General features: G+C 47.7%; 1 protein-coding gene across 7 annotated transcripts in view; it reads left to right on the forward strand.

Moving 5' to 3' along the window:
• The window catches only part of LOC128346819 (serine/threonine-protein kinase PLK2-like), a 53,529-nt gene that overhangs the window by 16,652 nt on the left and 8,934 nt on the right, over nt 1-27,943 (forward strand). For 3 of the 7 annotated variants that reach the window (XM_053300524.1, XM_053300520.1, XM_053300523.1), the window contains 8 exons: nt 6,771-6,878; nt 10,091-10,207; nt 11,777-11,906; nt 17,224-17,311; nt 18,998-19,093; nt 21,779-21,977; nt 23,638-23,776; nt 26,096-26,169. In XM_053300524.1, the coding sequence (XP_053156499.1) occupies nt 6,804-6,878; nt 10,091-10,207; nt 11,777-11,906; nt 17,224-17,311; nt 18,998-19,093; nt 21,779-21,977; nt 23,638-23,776; nt 26,096-26,169 (918 nt within the window). In that variant the 5' untranslated portion in view covers nt 6,771-6,803. Of the gene's footprint in view, nt 1-877; nt 1,234-4,714; nt 5,532-6,770; nt 6,879-10,090; nt 10,208-11,776; nt 11,907-17,223; nt 17,312-18,997; nt 19,094-21,778; nt 21,978-23,637; nt 23,777-26,095; nt 26,170-27,943 lie in introns of those variants that run through there. The other 4 variants (XM_053300518.1, XM_053300517.1, XM_053300521.1 and 1 more) reach the window with 4 other exon arrangements.

Raw genomic sequence — 27,943 nt, forward strand, 5'->3', positions numbered from 1 at the left:
GTCCAAGGGAGGGGCAGATCCCAGCCTCACCTCGCGTGTGGCCGCCGGCAGGGCCGTGCCAGTCTTCTTCTGCCCATTGCAGCCTCTGGGCCTGGGTCCTTGGCGGCGGAGGGTCTTCTCCAGGTCCAGGGGGTCCTCCAGGGGTGTTGTCAGCAGGAGTTCCTGGCGTGGTCAGCCGCTGTGCTGGCATGGTTCATTTAGCATGCAGATATGTGATAGGTCACATTCCCGAGGCGGGAGGTTACATACATACGTACATACAGAGCCAGCGTGGTGTAGTGGTTAGAGTGCTGGACTAGGACCTGGGAGACCCGAGTTCAAATCCCCATTCAGCCATGAGACTTGCTGGGTGACTCTGCGCCAGTCACTTCTCTCTCAGCCTAACCTACTTCACAGGGTTGTTGTGAAAGAGAAACTCAAGTATGTACTACACCGCTCTGGGCTCCTTGAAGGAAGAGCGGGATATAAATGTAAAAATAAAATAAATAAATACGTACATACATACATGCAGGTCACGAAGTGAGGCTGGGATCTGTCCCTCCCTTGGACCTTTTGGACATGCCTCTCACTGAACTCTTTCAACCGGACTCTACCCAGATCCGTAGGAACTTGCATACGGTGCTATATCCTTTCTACCATTGCAACCACACATTCGTTAGTACGCGGCCGTGTTTTATCGGGAAATTCTCTTCACTGTTGCTTTTGTAAACCATACGTTAAACATTCTCTAATAAAAGTCCGTCTGTTCCTGGCTGACGGCATGCCTGCCAACCAACCAACATGTCCCTATTTTCCCATTCAGGTATGTTCTGTAAGCATTCCTAGCAAGAAAGAAACCAAAACTCCCGCCCCCCCCCCCCCCCGCCGCCCCCCTGACTTCAGTGGCACAGCCTCCTGCTTTCCACACAGGCTAGCTCGGCCCAATTGGCAAGGCTGGGCAGGGGAGGCCCTTCTGGTCCCACCCCCCTGTCTTATAAGAAGCTGGACACGCTCTCCTGCTTGGCCAGACAGCACACGCCTCTGAGCAGCTGGAGGGAAGAGGAGAGGGGCTGGGAGGAGCAGCCGGGAGGGGGCACATTTGTGCATCTGAGTTGGCAAAAAACTGGGGGGGGGGGCATGGGCAGGATGGACTACTCTGCCGCCCGCAGGAAAGCAGAGGGGGACGGCTTAAAGTATTTCATAGAGGATCCAGGCACCGGGACCCTCTACAAGAGAGGGCAGCTTTTGGGAAAGGTACATGTTATGTTGCTCTTTGGGGGGAAATAGATCTATAGCTCACTGCTGCTGCTGTTTTGTTTGTTGATTGCAACTCTGGTTTGGCTGGAGTTGGACTTCTCCTTTCTGAACAACTTGTGCTTCTGTTGCGTCCTAGCCATGCCTTGGCATAGCAGTGCTCAGGCTCTGGGAGCGAAGGGTCTGGCTGAGAAGATGCTGCTGCTTGGGCACAAAAGCGGCCACCCTGCATCGCTCAAGTTAAAGCAAGAGGGGTACTGTGGGAGTAGCAGCCCAAGGAGGAGAGCTGGTCTTCTGGCAGGAAGTAGGATTTGTCCCCTTTGCTAAGCAGGGTCCACCTTGGTTTCTGTTTGGATGGGTGACTACAGGGGAGTGCTGTGAGATCTTCCCCTTAGGGGATCGGGGCCATAGCTCAGAGGAAGAGCACCTGCTTGCATGCAGAAGGTCCTAGCTTCACTCCCTGACAGGATCTCCAGGTAATGCTGAAATTCAAGACTCCACTCTGAAAGCTTGGGGGTGTCGCTGCCAGGCAATACTGAGCTAGATGGACCAATGGTCTGGCTCAGTACAAGGCAGCAGTTTCCTATGTTCAAGGTCACCTGGCAAAATCAGTAGACCAGATGGGATCACAGCCCACTAGATGCCCCCATTCCTCCCAGGATAGGCCCACCCCTTCCCTTGCCCCCTCTCCCCGCTTCTGGGGCTGGACTGAAACCTTGTGGGGTCAGTGGGGAGAGACAAGAGAGAGAGAGATTCCAGATCCCCACCACCACCACCTCTGCCAACAATGCAACTTTCCCTTCCATGCACACTCATACTGGAGAGCCCCATTCCTATAAATTAAGCATATTCTGGACTTTTCTCTCTGCCATCTAGATTTCCTCCTCACTGCTGCTGCATTTCCTACACACCACCTCTTCCCGTGAGAGTCTTCCACTTTGTTAATACGTTATACACTTGCAAATAAGAATAAAGAGAAGAGAGGAATATTAATAACAGCACCAGCTATAACAGTGTCCAGAATAGAACAGGCAAAACAAGTTCCCTGACCCCCAGGAGCTTACATGCAGAAATGTAGAAGAAAAGAGGAGGAGGGGAGAGGAGAGGAGTGAAGCAACTGGAGAATGTGGCCACATGCTACTATCCTGCGGGGTGCTAGAGAGACAGTTATCCCGATTAAGGTTTGCAGAGTGGAGGAGGTGATCTAGGATAGGATTCCCAGCTATTGGGTCCTCAGACGTTATTGGATCTAGTGAGTTTGGGGCAGAAACAGTGATTACCTCTAAATACTGGGGGGGGGGAGCACATGGGGGTCCTGGCTCTCAACCCCTCCTTTCTCCTTCAAGCCAGTTTCTGCCTGCACCAGTGGAAGGCTGTTCTGGTGAGCCCGTCCAAAGCCTGGCTAGGGATTGGGAACCCCTCTCCCTGCCTCTGACTTGGCTGTGCTCCAGGATTTGGGAGAACATGTCCAGGCTAGTTCCAGGTGGAGAGGGAAGCTCCGCCCACTCAGGACAGTGGCCAATGAGGAGGGTACCACCCTGCAGTTGCTGAAAGAAGTAGCTGGTTGATCCAGGTGTTTTGGGAAGCAAAGCGGAGACATTTCTCCAAATTATCTCTGAATTTCAGGGACAAAATTTAGATAAATGTTCTCAAGACGGTTTATCCACATGTCAGGAAAGAGCCGCTTAACTAAGTGTGCACACACCTTCTCTGCTCTATGGTTATGGTGCATCTACCCACCCCTGTCAGTCTTGAGAGACAGGCATGGAACCTCCATGTTTAGGGGCAGTCTACTACTACTACTACTACGAATATTCATATACCACTCTTCAACCAAAGTTCTCAAAGCAGTGTACATAGATATAAATAAATAATAACTAAGATGGCACCCTGAACCCCAAAGGGCTCACAATCTAAAAATAAACATAAAAGGGAGACACCAGCAACAGCCACTGGAGGGCTGCTGAGCTGGGGTTGGATAGGGCCAGTTGCTCTCCCCCTGCTAAATAAAGAGACTAAATAAATAAAATACCTCTGTGCAACAGAAGGAGCCCACAGAAGGCGAAGGGACCATGCTGGGGACCAACAAAAGGGTAGGGCCATTTTAATGTCCTGCTTTTGGATTCGCTATTGAGACTCCTGGCTTACCCCTGTTGGAAACAGGCGGTTGGGGCAGATGGACCATTGGCCTGGTCTGGCAGGGTTCCTTATAGGATAGGCCCATCAGCACCTATAAAGTATGATAGTTCTGAATGGAACATCCCTAAACAGGGACAGGCTATCTCATGCTGGGGACAAGCAACTGTTGTGGGGGCGGGGGGCGGGAGAGGAGACAACAATCACCTTCTTGCCCTGCTTGTATTACAAAGGTTTGAATGGTAGACTCCCAGAATGAAGCCTCCCTAGTCAGAGGCGATCTATCTGAATTCAGTATGCCGGGAAGATAATGGGGAATGGTCAGGACCCAAGTTTGACACAGGGTGACCACTAGGTAGGAAAGTGGTGGGGCGCTTGTTCAGGCCTTACTTATGGCTGAAGCTGAACCCACCCCCACGCAGCCGCTCCCTTCCAGCATGGGTAGTTTTCCATTTCAGCTTTTTATATCTTACAGTTTATTTTCTGTAATCTTCTACGGCTTCTGTGCATCTTTGCGCACTCCTCGTTTGCAAGCCGGTGCCTGGATTAGCCCCTCAGTCTTTTTGTTCTTGCTGAAGCAGCGTTCTGGCTAATGAGGAAACTCACCACGTGCCCCAGCCACAAGACCAACAGGCCGTTTGTTCTTCTTCTTGTTCCTTCCAGGTGCATGAATCACCTGCTCACACCCAGAGAGAGGGCAGTGCTACCCTGCAGGGGGAGGCCAGCCTGTTCTGATGGCCTGCTGGGCTGAAGCCACAATTGCTGGGAAAGGGAGTTAGCAAAAGGCTAATGAGCAGCTGATGCCATTCCCTGCCACAGGAGGCGGGAGGATTAGCTGTGATGGCGAAATGGACCCTCCCTGTTCAGAGGCAGTCTATCTCTGAATGCCAAGTTTCAGGACAAACCATGGGGGAAGGACTGTTGCCTTCATGCCCTGCTTGTGGGACATAGGAAGCTGCCTTCTACTGAGTCAGACCATTATTGGTCCATCTAGCTCCGGAATGTCAGCACTGGCTGGCAGCAGTTCCCCAAGGTTTCATGCAGGAGTTTTCCCCAGCCCCACCTGGAGATGCTGCCAGGATCTAGCTCTGTAGGCCTTCAGATGCTCTGGCACGGAGCGACGACCCCATCCCCTAAGGGGGTATTAAAGCAGACAGTGTGCACATGTCGTCACCCATCCAAATATAAACCAGGGCAGACAATCCATGCTTGCTGCTGCTGGGTGCTTCTCCTACCCTGCCAGCAGTCATGTGAACAAACCTAGGCCACCTTCAGACGTAACGCGGCTCCGATGGATCCGTGGTTCTGCGCCCCCCACTGTGCCCTCCGCATTCGTAAGGAAGGGAGTCTTGCTGACTGCAGAGAGGAAGGGGAACTCGCTGTGAGGGCTTCCTTCTTTCATGAAGGACCGCCCGCACTGCCAATAGGAGCCAGAGCAAGGGAGGTGCTTCCTCCCTCTGGTTTTAGAGGGGCGAAACTGCGATGCCAGCATTCGGATGTAACGCTGGCACCACACAACCAGAGTTGAAGGCAGCTGAACCGAAGGCACAGAGTGGAGTCCGGGGAGGAAAACCGCAGGTCCATTTTTTCGGCGTAACTCCGGTTGCCCGCATTCAGACGTACACCTACTGAAACTGGAGGTGAAGGGACCTCAATTTTCATGTTATGTGCAAATGCAGCCCTCATGTCTTTTCCTCGGGCAGTCATGGGTGGGTGGGGAAGTGTGCATGTTTCTGAGTGTCACAGAAGCCTTCTTCATACACTTTCTGCCTGCCAAAGGAGTCTCTGTCTGTCTAATTTATATACCGCCCTTCCTAAAGTGGCACAGGGCGGTTTACGTTAAAATAAAAAACATATAAGAAAACAATTAAAATCAACAAACATTTAAAACCAGATTACAACTCATTAAAATTAAAATTAAGGACTATATATTATTAAAAGTCAGGCTAAAAAGATGGGTCTTTAAGGCTCTCCCAAAGGCCTCCAAGGAAGATAGTGCTCTTCTATCCACGGGGAGCGTGTTCCACAGCCTAGGGGCAACAGCAGAGAAGAGCCCGGTCCCAGGTCACCATCAGATGAATTGGTGACACCCGAAGAAGAAGGATCCCTCCTGATGATCTCAATGAGTGGTGGAGATGTTATAGAGAAAGACGTTCCCTCAGGTAACCCGGACCTAAACCATTCAGGGCTTTAAAGGTAATAACCAACACTTTGTACTTTGTCCGGAAACATATCGGCATTTGGCAACCGGTGCAACTGTTTAAGAACAGTTCTGTTATTCTTGACTAGTTTCTCTCCTGAAAATGAAATTCGCTCCCTGTTGAAATAAGAGCTTCCCCATCTCTGACAACTTTTTAAAAGGCAGTCATAGGAACATAGGAAGCTGCCATATACTGAGTCAGACCATTGGTCTATCTAGCTCAGTATTGCCTTCACAGACTGGCAGCGGCTTCTCCAGGGTTGCAGGCAGGAATCTCTCTCAGCCCTATCTTGGAGATGCTGCCAGGGAGGGAACTTGGAACCTTCTGATGCTCTTCTCAGAGCGGCTCCATCCCCTGAGGGGAATATCTTACAGTGCTCAAACTTCTAGTCTCCCATTCATATGCAACCATGGCGGACCGTGCTTAGCTAAGAGGAGGGGACAAGTCATGCTTGCTACCACAAGACCAGCTCTCCTCTCCAGTGCTCCAGCTCTCCTTTCCAATCTTCAATATGCATTTGTTCACCTAGGCTTTTAATTAGATATACTGTTTTAATTGTTTGTTTGTTGTGCAGCGGGGAAATGACTTGATTAGTAAGCCAGAGTTTGCCGGTTCGAATTCCCTCTGGTATGTTTCCCAACATCTCTATCGGGCAGCAGCAATATAGGAAGTTGCTGAAAGGCATCATCTCATACTGCGCGGGAGATGGCAATGGTAAAGCCCTCCTGTATTCTACCAAAGAAAACCACAGGTTGCCAAGAGTTAACACCGACTCGATGGCATACTTTACCTTGTTTTAATAGTTTTGTTTTAAATTTTAAATTATTGTGAGGTTATAACCTTTTTATTGTTGTAGTTTGTATTGTTTTATTGTAAACCACCCAGAGACTTAAATTTTGAGTGATATATGAATACGTTAGTTAAATAAATTAAATAAGTAAATAAGTAAGTAAGTAAGTAAAATAGAAATGTTTGAAATTGTTTTTTAAGCTGCTCTGAGTCTTGGTGAGGAAGGAAGGAACCAGCACAACAAACACTTGTCTGCTGCCCTAGCTGCTAAAGTCAGGCTGCTGTTCGGTTTCACGCTTCTTGGGATGGGTGGGGTAGCAGTCCACTCATGTCTCCCAAAGGATGACTAGGGATGCAGCCCACACATGCTCCAGTTGCTGTTTGACACCCTGCTCTCCTGTTTTCCCACAGGGGGCATTTGGAAGATGCTACAAGTTCACAGACATGTCCACCAACAAAGTCTATGCTGTGAAGGTCGTCTCACAGTCCCGTGTCTCTAGGCTGGACAACCGAGGGAAGGTGAGCTGGGATTTGCAGGGGGGGGAGCAGGGGAGCAAGTGGAGTTCACAGACCCCTCACATCTGCTTGGAAATCAGCTCCCTCTATTCCAGACCAATTCATGGAGGGAAAGGAAGAGCTAAAAGAACCTGCATGTTTCCAGTTGCTGGGGAGCTGTTCTCTTTGTGACCTCTTCATGAGCTTCCCAGAGGAATACAAATGACCATTGTGGTAACATGATGTGGGTCTTGATGGACTTTGGACACATTCCAATAGGGCCCATCTCACCTTCTTGTATGTGTGTGTTTATGCGCGCCATTCTGCACTGCTACCTCCTAGTGGGCGATAGGCTCACCCAGCAGTGATAGATCTAATTTGGGGTTGTCCTCACAGGAAGCCAGCGTGGTGTAGTGGTTAGAGTGCTGGACTAGGACCAAGGAGACCCGAGTTCAAATCCCCATTCAGCCATGATACTAGCTGGGTGACTCTGGGCCAGTCACTTCTCTCTCAGCCTAACCTACTTCACAGGGTTGTTGTGAGGAGAAACACAAGTATGTAGTACACCGCTCTGGGATCCTTGGAGGAAAAGCGGAATATAAATGTAAATAATAAATAAAATAAAATAATAAGATAGGAAGTTGTCTTCTCCTGAGTCAAATTTTAAATGGTAAGCCACTTGGGGCAGAGACCTTTCCTCTTGCACCCTGTAAAACAACACCATGCATGCTAAACCATTTGGAACAGGGAATCATCTTCTGATTTTTTGCTACATAAACCACACTGAAAACTTGTGTGTGTGTGTTGAAAAGTGGTGTATAAATATTTTTAATAACAGCAGTCATCCTATGAAACTGAACGCCAAGAAATTTAGGACTGACACAAGTAATAGCATAATTAAAACGATAGCATTTTCTGCTCTGGGATGTGATATGGCCACCAGCTTGGATGGGTTGAAGCGTAATTTCGACATGAAGGGCAGGTCTGTCAGTGGCTCCTGGTCCTGATGGCTGTAGGCCACCTTCAAGTTCAGAGGTAGGCTGCCTCTGAGTACCAATCGCAGAGAAGCAACAGCAGGAGAGGGAACAAGCTTTCATCTCCTGCTGCTGGGCTTCCCAGAGGCATCTTGTGGGCCACTATGGAAAACAGGATCCTGGACTAGATTGGCCTCAGGCCTGATCCAGCAGGGCTGTTACTATGTTCTTAGACCCTTGGTCCATCTCGCTCAGTATTGTCTACACTGATTGGCAGTGCGTTCTGTGTGGGGCTGCCTTTGTACGTAGTCCGGAAACTGCAGTTAGTCCAGAATGCAGCAGCCAGGTTGGTCTCTGGGTCATCTCGGAGAGACCATACTACTCCTGTCTTATCGGCACTGGCTGCAGATAAGTTTCCAGACAAAGTACAAGGTTTTGGTTATAACCTATGAAGCCCTAAACAGCTTGGGCCCTGGGTATTTAAGAGAACACCTTCTTCACTATGACCCACACCGCCCATTGAGATCATCTGGAGAGGTTCATCTGCAGTTGCCACCGGCTCGTCTGGTGGCTACTCAGGGACGGGCCTTCTCCGTTGCTGCCCCGAGGTTCTGGAACACACTTCTTGATGAAATAAGAGCCTCCCCATCTCTTACAACTTTTAAAAGGGCAGTCAAGACACCTTTGTTCACCCAGGCTTTTAATTAGATATTGTTTTAATTGTGTTTTAACTGTGTTTTAAATAGTTTTAATGTTTTAAATTTTAATTGTTAAAATGTGTTAATCTTTTTATTGGTTGTTTTTATTGTTTTGTTGTAAACCGTCCAGATAACTTGTGTTTTGGGCGGTATAAAAATGTGTTACATAAATAAATAATAAAATAAGTAAATGCCCAGATCAAATAATGACAATTTGCCATTCAGACACTATTAAACAGCACCATTTGTGCCACAGGTTCTGTACCACTTAGTACAAGCATTAGGAACATAAGAAGCTGCCTTCTCCTGGGTCAGACCCTTGGTCCGTCTAGTTCAGTATCATCTACACTGACTGGCAGCGGTTTCTCCAAGGTTTCAGGCAGGAGTGTTTCCCAGATCTACCTGGAGATGCTGCCAGGGGTTGAACCTTGGACCTTCTGCATGCAAAGCAGATGCTCTACCACTGAGCTACTACCCCATCCCCTTAGGGCAGTGGTTCTTAACATGGGGTCCTCCAGATGTTGCTGAACTACAACTCCCAGCATCCCTAGCCACAACTTATTGTGGCTGGGGATGCTGGGAGTTGTAGTTCAGCAACATTGTCTCACATTCACATGTAGTCCCCCATTCAAATGCAAGCCATGGCAGACCTTGCTTAGCAAATATCAAGCAGCACCATCACAGACAGATGCTTTGGCATATGGCAGGTATTTGCCCCAAAGACTTTACAATCTAAATTAAGAACATAAGAACAACCCTACTGGATCAGGCACAAGGCCCATCTAGTCCAGCATCCTGTTTCACACAGTGGCCCACCAGAGGCCTCTGGGGAGCCCACAGGCAAGAGATATGTGCATGCCCCTTCTCCTGCTGTTGCTCCCCTGCAACTGGTATTGAGAGGCATCGTGCCTCTGAGGCTGGAGATGGCCCACAGCCACCAGACTAGTAGCCATTGATAGACCTGTCCACCATGAATCTGTCTTAAGCCCCTTTTGAAGCCATCCAAGCTGGTGGCCACCACCACATCCCATGGCAGAGAATTCCACAGATTAATTTTGTGCTGTGTGGGAAAGTACTTCATTCTGTCGGTCCTAAATTTCCTGGCCTTCAGTTTCATGGGGTGACTGCTGGTTCTAGTGTTGTGAGAGAGGGAGAAAAATTTCTTTCTGTCCGCTCTGTTCTCCATGCATAATTTTGAACACCTCAATCATGTCTCCCCTTAGTAATTCTAACAGTTGAGGAGTCGAGGAAGAGAAGAAGGGAAAGAACAAAGTAATGTAAGAAATGGAGCAAAGAGATGAGGTTGAATCTCAAAGGCAAGAGGCAGGGCACTCTCCCCTGTTCCTGACACACACCTTTTGCAACAAAAACAGCAAAAGGGTACTGAATTGTTGCATTTCTCTCCCTCTCCCCCTCCCTGGAGGTGCTTTGTCCTTGGAAGTTTCTTCCGCTACCACTGCAGAGTTCTAGCTGACTCCAGCATCTGGGCCCCGTGACTTCTCTGGGCGTGTTGGCAGGCACGCCTGGATTTCTGCAAAAATCTTCACTTTTGTTCCTTTTTCAGGTTGAACGTGAAATTGAACTGCACAGCAAACTGAAGCACAGAAATGTCGTGGGCTTCCACAGACATTTCGCTGACCGGGAGAATATCTACATGGTGCTGGAATATTGCAGCCGAAAGGTGAGGACCAAGAAGTCAGCAGCAGGGCCTGAAGCCTGGAGGAGGGTTTCCTTATCCCCAGATGACCCAATGTGCTGCCACCACATGCCCCTACTACCTCTCGTGGTCTCAGCCGTCATCCGGGCTAGGAAAGCAGGGCCCTGCTCTCGCCACCCAAAGCCAGTGAGGAGGAGCATTCAAGCCCCAGGCGCACTTCCGAGAACCGGTTGTGTTTGGGCAAAAGTCAAGGTGATTGTGTCTGTGCCTGTCACCATCCGGGTAGGGCGTAGCAGCGCGCGCTTTTCCTCCACCCTCAATACAGGGCTGGGTAAGCGATGTGGGTGACTGCCACTGTCCTTCCCAGATCACAACTAACACATCATCACCTCCCCCTCCTCCTGTTTTGATATTTGCCGACACATAACTGGTTCTCAGGAGCACATGCAGGGCTTGGAACCTGGCTGGACGCTCCTCCTACCCAGGTCTTGGTTGTGAGAAGGCACTCTATGATTTGTACTGTACGGTTCTGCGGAGGGTTTGAGACAGCGGTTTAGGACACAACAGCCCTGGAAGGTAGGCCAGGCCGAGAGGATGTGACTTGCTCGAGGCCACGGAGTGAGCTATGTGACTATGAACATAGGATGCTGCCTTCGACTGAATTCCCTAGTAGAAGGGAGTGAGCAGAAGGGGCTGAAGTCCCTAGTAGAACTAGCCTAGTTCCATCTAGCTCAGGGTTTCAGGTTATGAATGATAATATTATTATTGTTAAAATCAATAAAAATTGAATTTGGGGGAAAAACAAAAAAAAACAACCTTGGGCCCCCAGATGTTGTTGGACTACAACTCCCATCATCCTCGGCCACAAAGGCCATGTCTGGGGATGATGGGAGTTGTAGTCCAACATCATCTGGGGGCCCAAGGTTAAGAAACCCGGAGCTAGCTCGAGACTGTCTATTCTGACTAGCAGCAGCTCTACCTTTCCTAGCTTTACCTGGAGTTTTTCTGCCAGGGATTGAGCCTGAGACCTTCTGTGGGCAAAGCCGGGGCTTTATATTAAATAAATAAATATCTGAGTGATGACCCTTCCCCGTATGCCGCTGCCTTCTGTTGAGTCAGATCCTTGCTCCATCTAGCTTGGGATTGCCTACTCTGACCACAGCTCTGCCAGGTTTCAGGATCAAGGGTCATTCCTAGCCCTCCTTGGAGTTGCGGGCTGCCATGCAAACCATGTTGTACTCTACCTGTAGAGAGCCCTAGATTTTGCTGGCTTGTGCCGTTGGGCGGGAGGCTGCCAGGATAAACTCCTAGGATGCAGATGGCCCATAGACCAAGTTGATAGTTGCAGGATCTTTATATCTAGAGGGCTCAGAAGTAGACTGCCCTTTCATCTGGAGGCTCCCTCAAGCAATCCTGGTTAGCAGTTGTGTAAATGTTGGGTGGGTCTATCGGAGGTCCAGCAAGGCCTACACGGGGCAGGGTGAGAGGTCACTCTCCAGATTCTGAGTGCTGGAATGAGGGCAGGAGCCATGACCTGCCCAGACAATTGCTCAGCACCAGTGTTGTGCCTCTCCTCTCCCCACACCTCTGCAGTCCTTGGCCCACATCCTGAAAGCCCGGAAGACGCTGACAGAACCAGAGGTCCGGTTCTACCTTAAGCAAATCATCACCGGCCTGCAGTACATCCACCAACAAGGGATTATCCACCGTGATCTCAAACTGAGTAGGTAGAAAAGGATGAGGGAGGGACTGGGGTTGGGGGCGGGGGGCTGGTTTCAGGTGTGAAGGGTGGGGATGGGACTCCCGCAGCCCACTCCTATGTGCATTTACTCAGAAATAAGTCCCACTGAGTTGTGGGAGAGTGGCTTGGTTTGTCCTCAAGCATTTGATATTCACAGGTAGACTGCCTCTGAACAAGGAGGTTTAGCTACCATGGTCCTAGTAGCCATTCATAGACAACGCCTCTTCCTCCTCCATGAAGTTGTCTAATCCTCTTTTAAACTCATTCAAGCCAGTGGCCACCACCATATCCTGTGGCAGTGGATTCCACAAATTAATTCTGCATGGAGTGCTCTCTTTTTGCCTACCCCAAACCATCCACATCTTCCATCTGTTCATTGTTGAGTGTATCTCTCTACTGCTTTTCAGATCGAGTAAACCCCCCCACCCTGCCCCCCACTAGCATAATGAAAGAGGCATAAAAGCCAGGGGATGAAACCTCCCTTGCTCCCACCTCATCCCGTGGTTTGGGCAGGCCTCCGGCTGTCTAGCTCTATGAATGAAACCCTGAGAACAAAGGGCCAGAAGAAGTCTTGTCTGAATCAGCTGGGGAGAGTAGCTCCTTACTTACATGGGAGCAGATTAAATCTCTCACATTCTGGGCTGGTTCTTATGATCAAAATCAGGGTACAAATACAACAAATATTTATACAATCACTTTTCAACAAAAGTTCCCAAAGCAGCTTACATAGGAATGAATGAATGAATGAAATGGCACCCTGTCCCCAAAGGGCTCACAATCTAAAAAGGGCTCACAATCTAAGATAGACACCAGCAACAGCCACTGGAGGGATGCTGTGCTGGGGATGGAGAGGGCCAGTTGCTCTCCCTCTGCTCAAGAAAGAGAATCATCACTTTTAAAAGGGGCCTCTTTTGTCCAGTTAGCAGGCTGAGGAAGAGCATCCACCCAGGTTCCAAGCCCACCCCACCCCACCCCACCCCATGTGCCCTCTCAAGGAACAGCTGTATGTCAGCAAACAGCAAGGTGGGAGGAGGGGGAAGCGATTGCCTTTTAGCCCTGATTGGGGTAGGTGAGCTGGGGGCATGCTTTTCCTCCACCTTCCCTCCAGGAGGCGGGTTGGCCCCTGCCATCCTACCCAGATCAGGGCTAGCAGAGACAATCACTTCTCCCTCTTCCTACCTGTTTGCTGACACATGGCCATTGGAGGGGGGGAGAGAGAGAGAGAGCACACAGGACGAAGCTTGGCTGCATGCTTCTCCCACCCTGATTTTGATTGTGGGAACCAGACCGCTGAGTGATGGCCTCTGCAATCTCCCCGCAGCACAGGAAATGCTAATCACCCACTGCCCCAGATTTGCCCTCCGTCCTGGACCTGGGAATTGGGGCTTTGAAGAGCGGGATTAAAAATACACAGCAGCAGAGCCGGCTGTCTTGGGGCAGAGGAGCCTCTGCTGTTCGCGCCTCGGGAGTAAATGCCTGCAAGGTGACCTCATTGCACGATTGCAGGCGGGTCTTGGCGCTCTCCGGGCGGTGGACTAGGACAGGGAAGGCAGCGCTGATTTAGCCTCTGTAGCGCATGCAAGTTTCTCACACACACACAAACTGACCCTTGACGTTCTAATGTCCATCTTCAGCTCTAGCAATAATTCCTCCTCCAGTAACATCATAAAACGAAGCTTAACAGGTTTAAGCAGCCAAGGTCTGTAGGAAATCTTGCAGAAGCATTTAATGTATAGAGCCCCAGTGCTCACAATAATGTCAGATAGAAGGAAATGTGTGTAGAGCTGTTCCCTACAACCCTAAACAGAGTGGGAGGCGCACCTAGCCAGAGTTGGAGAGTAGAAAGAAGAAGGTAGAAGGGAAGTGAGCAGGTCTGTAAGACCTGGCGCTGTCCAGTATAAATGGCCAGATTATTAAAGATCCAGTGTTAGAAGGTTTTAGAGCACTGGGATTTTGTCATGGGCTGGTTCTCACAATCAAAATAATGTCGGATAGAGGGAAATGCATATGCTATTGTGGTGGGGTGCACTCCCTGTTTCCCATTGTGAGAATCTGGAAATTGTTGGCGATCTCTGGTTGGCAGTGTGCCAGTCTGACATATAAGCGAGATTGTGGACCTATGGTTTGAATCTGGCTGTCAGTCTTGGGTAAATGTTGGGTTGCCACACTGCTCCGGGTTTGCACAACCAGAAATTGGGAGTGCGCCACAGCAGTAATGTATACATACGGTAGGAACATAGGGAGCTGCCTTAAACTGAGTCAAACCCTTGGTCCATCTAGCTCAGTATTGTCTACCCAGAGTGGCAGCAGCTTCTCCAAGGTTGCAGACAGGAGTCTCTCTCAGCCCTATCTGGAGATGCCAGGGAGGAAACTTGGAACCTTCTGCACACAAGCCTGCAGCTGTTCTTCCCAGACTGGCCCCATTCCCTAAGGGGGCAAATCTCACAGTACTCACACATGTAGTCTCTCATTCAAATGCAAACCTGCTTAGCAAAGGGGGCAATTTATGCTTGCTACCAAAAGGCCAGCTCTCTTCCCATAAGACCAGCTCCTTCATTTCCTTCTATCTGACTCTGATTATGAGAATCGGGCCTCCACATACTAAATGCTTCTGCCCGGGGTGTAGTGGAGAGGGGATGCACAGGGATGGAGTGCCGGTACTTCTCGGCTCCTCTGGCTGTTGGGTTGGGCATGGCCATGGGGATGTCATGGAGAGCGCCTTCTGCACTTCTGGATTTGTACCTACATCACTGGCTTCTGCAAAATTTGTTAGAGATCATGGTTGTTTAAACCTATTAAGCTTTAGGGCTGTTCTCATATCCCAAAACAGGGTGGGAGAGTTGTGCGCACTCCTGATCGGCAGTCATGTGTGTGCTAAGATCAAGGGATGGAGCGGAAGGCAGGAGCTGGGTGGGAAAGGTGTGGCCAACCTACATTATATCCCCAGCATTTTTTTGCGGGTGGATGAAAAGCGGTCCTACCCAGTTCCCACCTCCTGCACAGTCTCACTCCCCTCCTCCTCCTTTGATCTTTGCAAACACATGATTGCTGATGGGGGGGTCGCCCACAGCTCTCCCGGGTGTGGTGGTCTAGAGGGAGAGAACTGGCCTTCTGGTCACAAGCATGAATTGTCCCCCTTGCTAAGCAGGGCCTGCCCTAGTTTGCATTTGAATGAGAGACTACATGTGTGAGCACTGTAAGATATTCCCTAGGGGATGGAGCCACTCTGGGAAGAGCACCTGCATGCTTGCAGGCAGAAGGTCCCAAATTCCCTCCCTGGCATCTGCAAAATAGAGCTGAGAGAAACTCTTACCTGCAACCTTGGAGAAGCCGCTGCCAGTCTGTGAAGACGATACTGAGCTAGATGGACCAATGGTCTGACTCCGTATATGGCAGCTCCCTATGCTCCTATGTATACATTAGCGCTGTGGTTCACTCCTAAATTCTGGTTGTGGAAATGCGGAACAGTGTGGCAACCCAACATTTACCCAAGACTGACAGCCAGATTCAAACCATAGGTCCACAATCTCGCTTATATGTCAGATTGGCACACTGCCAACCAGAGATCGCCAACAATTTCCAGATTCTCACAATGGGAAATAGGGAGTGCACCCCACCACAATAATGTATGCATTTCCCTCTATCCGACATTATTTTGATCGTGAGAACCAGCCCATGACAAAATCCCAGTGCTCTAAAACCTTCTAACACTGGATCTTTAATAATCTGGCCATTTATACTGGACTACTCCAGATCTTACCGACCTGCTCACTTTCCTTCTTTTAGGTCTTAGCTGTGACTTGAAATGTTTTGCAAGAACTATCCTAGTAGCACTTGGCCTATCAAAAGGAGATTCTTGTACTTTTGCCATCAGCATGTTATTAACGTAATCTGGATTCAGTTGCAATTGTCATACCGATCCCCAATATGTCATCGCAGAGTGTGTGGAATTCACAGAGCCACCGCAGCAGAGATGGAAAGCGTCCATTCACCAAGTATGTGCTCTGCAAACAAGTGTACACACTCTTCCTGAGGCACACACAAGGACAGAACATGCACATGTGCATGTGGACTCCTATGGGCTCTGCTTAAGACAGTCTTTTTATTCATGGAGGAGGAGTTGTCTGTCCACAACTTCATTTGAAAGTCTGCACATGGTGGTTTGGTCTTTAGTGTGAGGCCAGGGGATCAGGGTGGAATATAGGAACACAGGAAGCTGCCTTAGATGCTGTCAGGGAGGGAACCTGGGACCTTTGATTGATTGATTGATCCATTGATTGAGTGTTCAGTTTTTATACTGCCTTCCATAATGCATCCCAAGGTGATTTACAAAAGTTAAAATACAATAAAATTCCATAAAAGTTAAACTTAAATCCTTAAAATCCATTAAACATTAAAATCATATAAAACACCAAAAGACAATATTAAAAGAAACAAACACCAGAAAGCTGAGGAACCTGGTAGCCTCTAGGAGGTAAACACCCGAGTAACTTGGCAAAGAGGCATCTTTTAACATGGTGATTCTCTTTTATTTAGCAGAGGGAGAGTAACTGGCCGTATCCACCCCCAGCATAGTACCTCCAGTCACTGTTGCTGGTGTTTATCTTATGTTTCTTTTTAGATTGTGAGCCCTTTGGGGACAGGGATCCATCTTATTTATTTATTTATTATTTCTCTGTGTAAACTGCCCTGAGCCGTTTTTGGAAGGGTGATATAGAAATCAAACAAACAAACAAACAAACAAACAAGTCTTTAGTTGTTTTTTAAAAGCAGCCACAGCTGTGTCAGAGTGAACGTTCACTGGGAGAGCATTCCAGAGCCTGGGGGCAACAACAGAAATGGCCCTGTCCCATGTGCATGACAATCTAGCCTCTTTCTGCATAAGCACATGGAACAAAGCCAGCCCCCACACACCCCCGATGATCTTGTTGGGCAGGAAGAAACCCTTGGAGGCGGGCAGCCCTTGAAGTATCCAGGGCCCAAGCCGTTCTACATGCAAAGCAGAGGGTCTTCCACTGAGCTACGGCCCCATCCCCTAAGGGGAATATCTCAACGTGCTCACATGTACTCTCCCATCCAACTGCAAACCAAGGTGATCCCTACTTAGCAATGAGAACAATTCATGCTCATCCCCACAAGACCAGATCCCGTACCCAGCAGATGGGCTGGACTCTCTGACTAAGCCCACAATCTAGGGTAGGCTTACCTGGGAGAAAGTCTATTTCATTCAGCAGGATTTGCTTCTGCAAACAGGAGAGTTTGTTCTTAGAACTGGACAGTCCATTCTTTACTTTTCCAGGTAATTTTTTCATCACGAAGAATATGCAGGTGAAGATTGGAGATCTGGGGCTGGCAACCCAAGAAGAACAGGCCAATCGGAGGCGTGGGTGAGTGTTACCAGTGGGGCGATGCATGGAGAAGGGGCGGGGAGATCCTGTATATTCTGAATGGATAAAACCAGAAATTTTAAGGAACTGGACTGCAGTGAGACCATCTGGGGAACATTTAAGCCTCTCTGAACTCTTAATCTTTGAGTTAAAGTTGCAGCTCTTCAACAGAAGAATGCCAGATTTCCAAGGGGGGAAACCCCAAACTTTTTACTTATCCACCTGAATAATCAAACTTATTTTATTTATTATTTATTTATCATATTTTTATACTGCCTGTGTGTACATCTCTAGGCGGTATACAAAATGTAAAACAACATTAAAAAGTCAACACAGATTAAAATCCATAAAACACAATTAGAACAGTCTCATAAAACAGTTATTAAAACAAATTATTAAAATTAATTCTAATTATAGTTTATTATTATAGTTCTTGCCAGAACTTATAATTCTGGCGAGACAAGCACACAGATTCTAATCAGACATTTCTCAACTAAATTTTCCCTTTTGCAGCAAAAAAGCGAGAACAGGAACTCCATAGCAAACCTGATGGTTAGAAATGAGAAACTAGGCTTGTTCACAGGACTGTTTAGGAGTAGGACACGTGTCCTCTACCCACCTTTGGGAACTGTGGGTACTCCTGATTTTTGATCGTGTGTGAGTTAAAAGCTCAGTCAGAGAACAGGAAAGTGATCATGTGGGAGGTTTCCTCCTACCTTGATAATATATATGTTGGGTAAAAACACTGGGTAGCACGACGTATTTGCAGCCTGTACCTGCCTCCGATATGGCCACTTTCCCCCTCCTCCTACTTTTTGTGGCACATGGTCACAAAACAGGAGCATGGAGAACTCCCAAACTTGTCATGTGAACAAGCCTCCTGTGTTCAATTTGGCTGGGTATTGAATTCCCAGGCTGAGTGCACCACTTAGCAGCAAGTGTCCCAATACCATCCTCAGCATTTGGTTTTCCAACTACTAGCTAACGTCTACCACCAATTAAAACCCAATTAATATATCATCATAATAATTATTGTTTACACAGTCAAACAGATGTTATTGACTGGTTTGTTTTATCCAGACATCGAGTCCTTCCCAAGGACTTGAGATGGCTGAATTTTATTATCAGTGTTCTTGTTGTTATTATTATAGATATCGTCGCAGAATATAGGCTGTTCCCAGTAACGTTGCTTTTTGTAATTGGCTGATGGTGATTTCTGTGGCCCCTATGGTGCTGAGGTGCTCTTCAAGGCCTATATTCTGCGACGATATCTATAATAATAACAGCAACGACATTGATAATAAAATTCAGCCATCCCAGGTCCTTGGGAAAGACTCGATGTCTGTATAAAGCAAACCAGTCAATAACACCTGTCTGACTGTGTAAACAATTATTATTATTATTAATCTATCTATCATATTTTTAGATATGTACATCTCTAGGTGGTGTACAAAATTAACCAGTTAAAATCCACCACTTTCTCTGACAACCCTGCATGCATCTGATGAAATTGACTCTTGCCTGCAAAACACTCTGCCACAAGAAAAAAAGGTTAAACCTGTTTTTCTCTGCATTACATCATTATTTGCTTTTTATCTGTGGATTTACTTATTGGGGGTCCCCCCCCCGCTCCCTCCTCATTTCTCTCTCTCTCCACACCACACCCTCCCTTTCCACACTCCATAGAGTGGTCTGCGGGACCCCCAACTATCTGGCTCCTGAAGTTGTCTCTAAGAAGGGGCACTCCTTCAAATCAGACATGTGGGCACTGGGCTGCATAATGTAAGTATCTCCACAAGCACAGGGAAGGGGCTGGTTGGGGGGAATCTGCTTATGGCCGTTTCCAATGGGTTGCCTGGGTCACCTCAATTGTCTGTGCTCTCCTGGAGGCTTTACAGACAGGGCTGTTACCCCGAATCTCCTCCGGAACAGAGTGTGGGCATTCACACATCAGGCAAACATAGGAACATAGGAAGCTGCCATATAATGAGTCAGACCATTGGTCCATCTAGCTCAGTATTGTCTTCACAGACTGGCAGCAGCTTCTCCAAGGTTGCACGCAGGAGTCTCTCTCAGTCCTATCTTGGTGATGCTGCCAGGGAGGGAACTTGAAACCTTCTGCTCTTCCCAGAGCGGCTCCATCCCCTGAGGGGAATATCTCACAGTCTCCCATTCATATGCAACCAGGGTGGACCCTACTTAGCTAAAGGGTCAAGTCATGCTTGCTACCACAAGACCAGCTCTCCTCTCCAAAGTCCATTCGAGATCTTTGGAAGCACTCCACACACAAATCGGGCTTTGTCTTCCGAATTCCAGCTTGTCTCAATTTATTTCTGGGTTTTTTTAATGCTGGTTTTAAGTGGGTTTTTCTGAAAACATCGGAACAAATAGGGAGAGGCATCCATGTGGAATCATTAGCATGATAAGAGGGATACACTTTTTTAGGAATGCAGAGAATAGGCTTTAGAAATCTCTTCTTCCCCCCCCCACCCGCCCCCATCCATTGGCTAGAAGGAAAACATGGAGGCATGTGATGTGAACCTGCACCAAAAGAAAACCTGAGAGCAGAGGGGAGGGGCTGCTCCCCTCAATGCTGCGAGTGTAGTTTGAAGTGGCTTCACTCAACATTTACCCCACAGCATGAAGCCATGTGTGAATAACTCCCTGCTGGCTGATATGGGCTAGTGTAGTGTCACATTTGTTTGTTTGCTTATTATTTCTCTATGTAAACCGCTTTGGGAACTTATGCTGGAAAATGGTATATAAATATTTGTTATTGTTGAGGAATGCTTGAATGGTGCTAGCAAGCATGACTTGACCCCTTTGCTAAGCAGGATCCACCTTGGTTGCATATGGATGGGAGACTACATGAATGAGCAATGTAAGATATTCCCCTCAGGGGATGAGGCCGCTCTGGGAAGAACATGCTTACATACAGAAGGCTCCAGGTTCCCTCCCTGACATCTCCAGTTAGGGCTGAGAGAGATTCCTGCCTTCAGCCTTGGAGAAGCCGCTGCCAGTCTGTGTAGACAATACTGAGCTAGATAGACCAATGGTCTGACTCAGTAGAAGGCAGCTTCCTACGTTCTGATGACCAGGAAGACTGTACATTAATTGTGCAAAACGGACTTTTCTTTTGTCCATTCTGAATCTTCTACCTATCAATTTGAGTAGCCTCAAGATCTTGTATGAAGAGAGAGGGAGAATAAAATGTCCTGCTATTCACTTCCTCCACTCCATGCATCATCTTATAAACCTCTGTTGTGTCCTTAACACTTGAGTTGCCCTTTTCCCTGAACTCAGAAGTCCCAACTGTCATAGCCTTTCCTCATTAAAAAAGTGTTTCAACACCCCTCAACAAACTTCAACCCCCCTCAACAAACAAACAAAAGTGCTCCAACTCTCCTCAAATTATTCAAACAAATAATTTTGTTTACCCCTTCCTGCACCATCTCTGTCTCCATAATATCTGGATTATTTATTTTGTTTGTTATATATTCCTCTGAGGAGCCCAGAGTGGTGTACATGGTGGTTTATCCCCACAACAACCCTGTGAGGTAGGTTAGACTGAGAAATAAGTGATTGACTGGTGATTGACTCACTAAGTGATTGACTCACTAAGCTTCATGGCTGAACAGGGATTTGAACTCTGGTCTCCCCAGTCCTAGTCCAGCATCCTAGCCTCTACACAACCAGGAAGTTTTTTACACCCAGCTTTTAGTTCACATCTCCTCCGGAATGGAGGTGTCTGTTCATATATCGGCCAGATTTACCCCGTAGTCCCAGCGAGCTATAGGGGAGCACTTCACACACAATTTGGGTTTTTCATTGCACGTTAGCCTGATTTATATCCGGGGTTTAAAAAAATCCACTTTTTGCATCGGTTTGGGGGGTGGGCACTTCAAACTTGCAGTAAACTGCTAACTGGGCAAAGAGGCACCTATTACCGTGGTGATTCTCTTTATTTAGCAGGGGGAGAGTAACTGGCCCCATCCACCCCCAGCACAGTACTTCCAGTGACTGTTGCTGGTGTGTGTCTTATATTTCTTTTTAGAATGTGAGCCCTTTGGGGACAGGGAGCCATCTTATTTGTTATTTCTTTTTGTAAACCGCCCTGAGCCATTTTTGGAAGGGCGGTATAGAAATCGAATCATTTATTTATTTATTTAATGTATTTAGAGCCCTTCAGTAAACCCGTGGTAAAGCCAGCTGTCTGGCAAAGCTCAAGCTCTCAGTCTCGTCTTTTGGGGGATGAAGCAGCCAGAGCTGGACACCATATACCAAACATGGCCACACCATAGATTTGTATCAAGGCATTACAATACGGGGGGGGGGGGAATCCATGTCAAACTGACAGGTTCTCTCAGTCACCTGAAGGCCACGCTGTCCTCCTGCAAGGCTAAGCATGCTGGAACCATTGGGATCCCTGCAGCAATGTCTCTTGTTGTCTGTCTCTCTTGTGCCCAGGTACACTGCCCTGACCGGCTGCTCCCCTTTCGAGATCACGCACAAGCAGGAGATGTACCAGTGCATCCGAGAGGGGCGCTATCCCATGCCCAGCCACCTCTCACCCAGCGCCCGGGAGCTGATTGGGAAGTTACTGGCTCCTGACCCGGCTGCCCGGCCCAGCCTGGAGGAGACCCTCAACCATGCCTTCTTCACCCAGGTACAGGACTGGGGTCACACACCTAGGACTGAATCCACGCTGTCTGGGTGCCCCTGTGACTCAACAGTGGAGGAAAGGTGCGAAAGCCTAATTGGGAGAGCAGTTCAGGAGAAAGGAGATGAGGGGGCAAAAGGACGGTGTGGGCTTGGAAATTGGAAGGAGGTTTTTAGAGGGGAGAAGAGCTGGTCTCGTGGTAGTGAGCATGAAGCCTTTGCTAAGCAGGTTCCATCTTGGTTGGAACAGGTACCCCTGCTAACCCCTGCAAAGAGGCAGCTTTTAATGTGGTGGTTCTCTTTATTTAGCAGGGGGAGAGTAACTGGCCTTATCCACCACCACCCCGCACAGTAGCCTATATGCCATAGGATTACCCAGAAGCACCTGTACACAGGAGGATTTTTTCCATCAGACAACCAATCCTGTAAAAGCCCTGCTGACTTGGCAAAGAGGCACCTTTTTAACGTGGTGATTCTCTTTATTTAGCAAGGGGAGAGTAACTGGCCCTCTCCATCCCCAGCACAGCATCCCTCTAGTGACTGTTGCTGGTGTCTATCTGATGTTTCTTTTTAGACTGTGAGCCCTTTGGGGACAGGGATCCGTCTTATTTTTATATATTATTTCTCTGTGTAAACCTCCCAGAGCCATCTTTGGAAGGGTGGTATAGAAATCGAATGAATGAATGAATGAATGAATGAATGAATAGTTTGCATTTGGCTGGGTGACTACATGTGAATGCTGCAGGATATTCCCCTTAGGGGATGGGCCCTTCTTCGCATGCAGGTGGTCCCAGGCCCACTCCCTGGCAGCATCTCCAGGTAGAGCTGGGAGAGATTTCTGCCTGAAGCTTTGAACAGCCTGGAAATAAGAAGTCTAGAGAACTGGCTGGTGTGGAGAAACAGGATAGAGATGGGGGGGGGTGTTTCTCCCTCTTCCATAGAATTCAGAGATGAATGAAACCAACGGGCTGAACATTCAGGGTAGACTTTTTTTTATACAACACTTAACATATGGAACCCATTTCCACAAGATGTGGGGATGGCCACTGGTTTAGATGGCATTAAAGGGGGATTAGACACATCCATGGAGGAGGAGGAGGAGGAGGAGGAGCCTTTCAAAGGTTATTCGTCAGGATGGCTGTATGGAATCTCAAATTGCTACCTGGTGTGGAATCTTGTAGTTCCTTAATCTCTCTTGTCTGTCTCCTGCCAACCCCTGTACTAAGCCTTCTGTGGCATTCTCCCTCAGTTCCTTTTGCCAATCTGTCCTTCATCCATCCCTCTCCTCTATGCCTCCTCTATCCCTCTTACCAATGCCTCCATCTTTCTTTGCCTCTGCTTCCTGCTTCTTACCCTGCTGTCCATCTTCCTCCATTCTTTCAGCCATTTCTGGCTTCCAGCCGTGTGGGCCTCCATTCCTTCCACCTCCTTGCCCACCCGGCACCTCAACCTTTGCTTCTCCTGTTTTGGGGCTCCTCTTGCAATGTGCATTTCTATGCCAAGCGGACATCTTGCTTCCTCCATAGGGGTAGCACTGCTTATCAACCTACGATTGCTCACCCTTTCACCTTGAGCAGCTGGAATGTTCTTGGATGTTCTGTGGCACCCTGGAACTCTACTTTTTGAGCCGCTGGGGGTAATGCTGCTCCTTTTCTATCTCCTACCAGGGCTTCACTCCTGCCAGGCTGTCCTCCCGGGCCTGCCACTCTGCCCCCATCTTCTCTCTCCCCAACCCTCTCAGGAAATTCTTCCAGAAAGCTGCCAAGGTTCTTTTTCGGGGCTCCTCTTGCCAGGAGTCCAGGACGGGTGAGTATTATTAGAATGATTATTATTAGATGGAGTGGAACGGGGGGCAGGGAGGCAGGGATGTACAGCTGGCAGGGATAACTGCCTGGGAGGTGCATCCAAGGATAGCCTACCTCCGAGACACACTCCAATCTGGAAAAACCTGAACTTCAGCTGTGTGGGGGCTCTGTGGTGCAGGAACTGAACTCTCCATGTGCTCAGAGGTAGCCTTGCATTCCATTCCTTAAGTCCTGAGCAAGGGAAAGTCCAGTTGAGAAGCAGTGGAAGTGTAGGCAAAGTGAAGTGACCACAACATACATGTCTGGGAATGTGCACATCTGAATGGATCCAAATGTAAGCAGTTACTTTGTTGATTATGATACATTATCCTGCTTTTCTGTCTAGATGGGCTTCAAAGCCGCTTCCAACCATTAAAAGTAAGCACATGTACAGTAATAGAATAGGGATTTCCAACCTTCTTGTTGCAAACCTTCAGCTCAAAACCCCATAAAGAGTGTGTGTGTGTGTGTGTGTGCGCGTGCACGCACATGCACACACGCTTAAATGTTGCAGTTATGAGACAGGCTATTCCAGTCACTGGCTTACATCCAGACGGAGTTATTTGTGAGTACTCCCATTGAGATTGTCCCATTTATTTCAGTAAGACTGCTTATGAGTAATTTAGTGTGGATGTAAGTCAGTGACTGGAGTAGCCTGTCTCATAACTGCAACAGTTATGTGTGTTTGTGTGTGTGTGTGTGTGTGTGTGTGTGTGTGTGTTCGTGTATACCCATGCATGCATACGTACATACATACACGCACAAGTTTAAGTGTTACAGTTAGATACACTTAATGATACAGACTATTTCAGTCACTGGCTCATATCCACACTAATTAATTTTTAAAAAAATGTATTTAACATATTTCTATACCGCCCAAAACTAATGTCTCTGCAGTTCACAATAAAAACAGTACAAATTAAAACATTAAAACAAGTTACAATTTAACACAATGTTAAAACTGTTTAAAAAAATTAAATCACACAAATTCAGTAATTCTTACTGAAATTAATGGGACAAGTTTACTTACACCATTGATTTCAATGGGAGTATTCTGTGCTCATTTTCTGAAGCCTGTCAGTCAGGCTGAGGGGAGGGGTATGTTGAGCTTCAGCATGGGACCAGCCAATCGGGAGCAGAGGAGGAGCGTTTTCACCCCCTCCCTCCCCTTCTGCAGAAGACACATCATTGAGGATGTAATGGCTTCAAGCCACTGATTCTCAGATGGATGCTCAGATGGGGAACAAATTGCACAGCTGCAGCGTGACTAGGCAGGAGGGCTATGAATTCCCCTTGGGAGCCCTTCAAGTACCCCTAGGGGTATTAATAACCCCTGTTGGGAACACCTGCAGTAGAAGATATGAGGGATGCAGAGTTATCTGTCTGGCAGAGTCTCCTGGTCTCTGGCAGATGGTCCAGGGGAGCGGCAGGTGGATTAAAACAAATATAAAACAGAGTAAGAGGAGTTAAATTTTGCAAAATAAAAAAAAATCATAAGATAAAAACAAATTAAACAGTTGAAAATTAATTTCAGTTAAATACCTGTGAAAACAGGTGCATCGAGGGTCTTTGTAGAAGCAAACAGAGAAGGAGATGCCCTTATTTCAGCAGGTTCCAAAGCCCCGGGGCAGCCACAGAGAAGGCCCGGTCCTGAGTCACCACCAATCGAGCCAGTGGCAACCGTAACTGGACCTCTCCAGATGATCTTAATAGGCAACAGGATTCATGACAGAGAAGATGTTCTCTTAAGTACCCTGGACCAGTGTTCTCTCTAACAGGGACTCTCAGATGTTGTTGACGACAACTGCAATGCTTGGGGATTATGGGAGTTGTAGTCAACAACATCTGGGAATCCCTGATGGAGGGAACACGGGTCTAGACCCAAGCCATTGAGGGCTTTATAGGTAATAACCAGCACGTTTTTTAGATGTGGTGATCTGATGGTTTAGAGAGATCTAAATAAACTCTCGGGTCCCAACCCCCCACAGTCAGTATCTCGGTTTTATTTGGATTCAACTTCAGTTTGTTATCCCTCATGCAGCCCATTATCACCTCCAGGCTGGGATTTAGGGAAGATATGCCATTTCCTGATGAAGAAATAGATCTGGGTGTCATCAGCATATTGATAACATCCTGCACCAAACCTCCTGATAATCTCCCCCAGCAGTTTCATGTAGAGTATAGATCAAAGCCCCTAACATTTTGCATATCTAATGTCCAAAAGGCCTGCAGAACCTGTGCCAACCACCTAACCATTGCACCCTTCTACCTTTCCACCCAGTGAGCCCTTTGCCTCAGAAAGAAAGCCTGCCACGAGGAACACCATGCTGCCCAGTTATAGAGGACCCCAGCCTGGTAAGATAATGTGTGTTGCAAGGAGCGAAGGGAACTGGGAAAGCACCATGGTGGGATGGCTCCAGCAAAAGCTTTCTGCAGTCTTGTTTTGGGTTAAAAGTCAGATAAGGAATGGTCTCTCTCTTGTCCACCATCTTGCAATCTGTCATAATGCAGTCCTTCTGGACAGGGTTGTTCTCAGACTGGCAATGAGTCCATGTGTGTGACGCCTGCTAATGTTTTAAACAAGAGCCCCTGGTGGCGCAGTGGTAAAACTGTCGCCCTGTAACCAGAAGGTTACAAGTTTGATCCTGACCAGGGGCTCAAGGTTGACTCAGCCTTCCATCCTTCCGAGGTTGGTAAAATGAGTACCCAGAATGTTGGGGGCAATATGCTAAATCATTGTAAACCGCTTAGAGAGCTCCGGCTATAGAGCGGTATATAAATGTAAGTGCTATTGCTATTGCTATTGCTAAACACACACATACGCTCACTCACTCACTCTGGGGCAGTTCACATGACCATAAACTTGGTAGAAGATGAGTCCTGCCCAGTTTCAGGAACTGCATGCATTCCCATTTTGCAATCATGTTAGATAAAAACAAAGGGAGGTGGGGAGCTTGATGGCCTGTCAAACTGCAGCTGGATAGGATGCTTCTGATCTGCAGTCATGTGAACTCAAAAAGCAAGGTAGGAGGAGGGAAGGCTGATCATGTAGGAAGCAGGAGCTGGGTAGGACAACTTTTCTTCACCCTCGGTAAAATGCTGGGGATGAAATGTGGGTGGGCAGCACCCCTCCTACCCAGCTCCCGCCTCCCACACAATCACTTTCCCCTCCTCCTACCTTGTTTTCTGAGTCCACACAACAGCCAGTCTGGAGGGCACCGAGCTCTCCTGCCCTGGCTGGCAGCTCCTCCTTCCCCGATGAGAATCGTGAGAAGCAGCCTATTGACTATGATTATTAGTATGGCCCTATATGTTTTCTCGGGGTAGGGGGGTGGTAATTTTTTAATTTATTTTTTCTTTCTTCTTCTTATATAAGTAATAGATGCACATATCTGAGAACTGTTTATGAAATAAAATCCACAAACCTCGCACGCTCCCTCTTTCTACCTCCTGCCCCACAACTGTCAAAGAACTGTTTCCAAATGTATGTGTATTATTTCTTGTTTACACAGTCAGACAGGTGTTGTTGACTGGTTTGTTTTATCCAGACATCGAGTCCTTCCCAAGGACCTGGGATGGCTGAATTTTATTGTCAATGTTGTTACTGTTGTTATAGATATCGTTGCAGAATATAGGCTGTTCCCAGTAAAGTTGCTTTTTGTAATTGGCTGATGGTGATTTCTGTGGCCCCTATGGTGTTGAGGTGCTCTTCAAGGTCTTTTGGAACTGCACCCAGGGCGCCAATTACCACTGCGATTATTTTGGTCTTTTTCTGCCACAGCCTTTCAATTTCAATTTGTAGATCTTTGTATTTTGTTCTTTTTTCTATTTCTTTTTCTCCTATTCTGCTATCCCCGGTATTGCTATGTCGATTATTTTAACTTATTATTATTATTATTATTATTATTATTATTATTATTATTACATTTATATCCCACTCTTCCTCCAAGGAGCCCAGAGCGGTGTACTACATACTTAAGTTTCTCCTCACAACAACCCTGTGAAGTAGGTTAGGCTGAGAGAGAAGTGACTGGCCCAGAGTCACCCAGCAAGTATCATGGCTGAATGGGGATTTGAACTCGGGTCTCCCTGGTCCTTGTCCAACACTCTAACCACTTTACCACACTGG

This window comes from Hemicordylus capensis, chromosome 2 (assembly GCF_027244095.1).
Source record: "Hemicordylus capensis ecotype Gifberg chromosome 2, rHemCap1.1.pri, whole genome shotgun sequence".
Lineage (NCBI taxonomy): Eukaryota > Metazoa > Chordata > Lepidosauria > Squamata > Cordylidae > Hemicordylus > Hemicordylus capensis.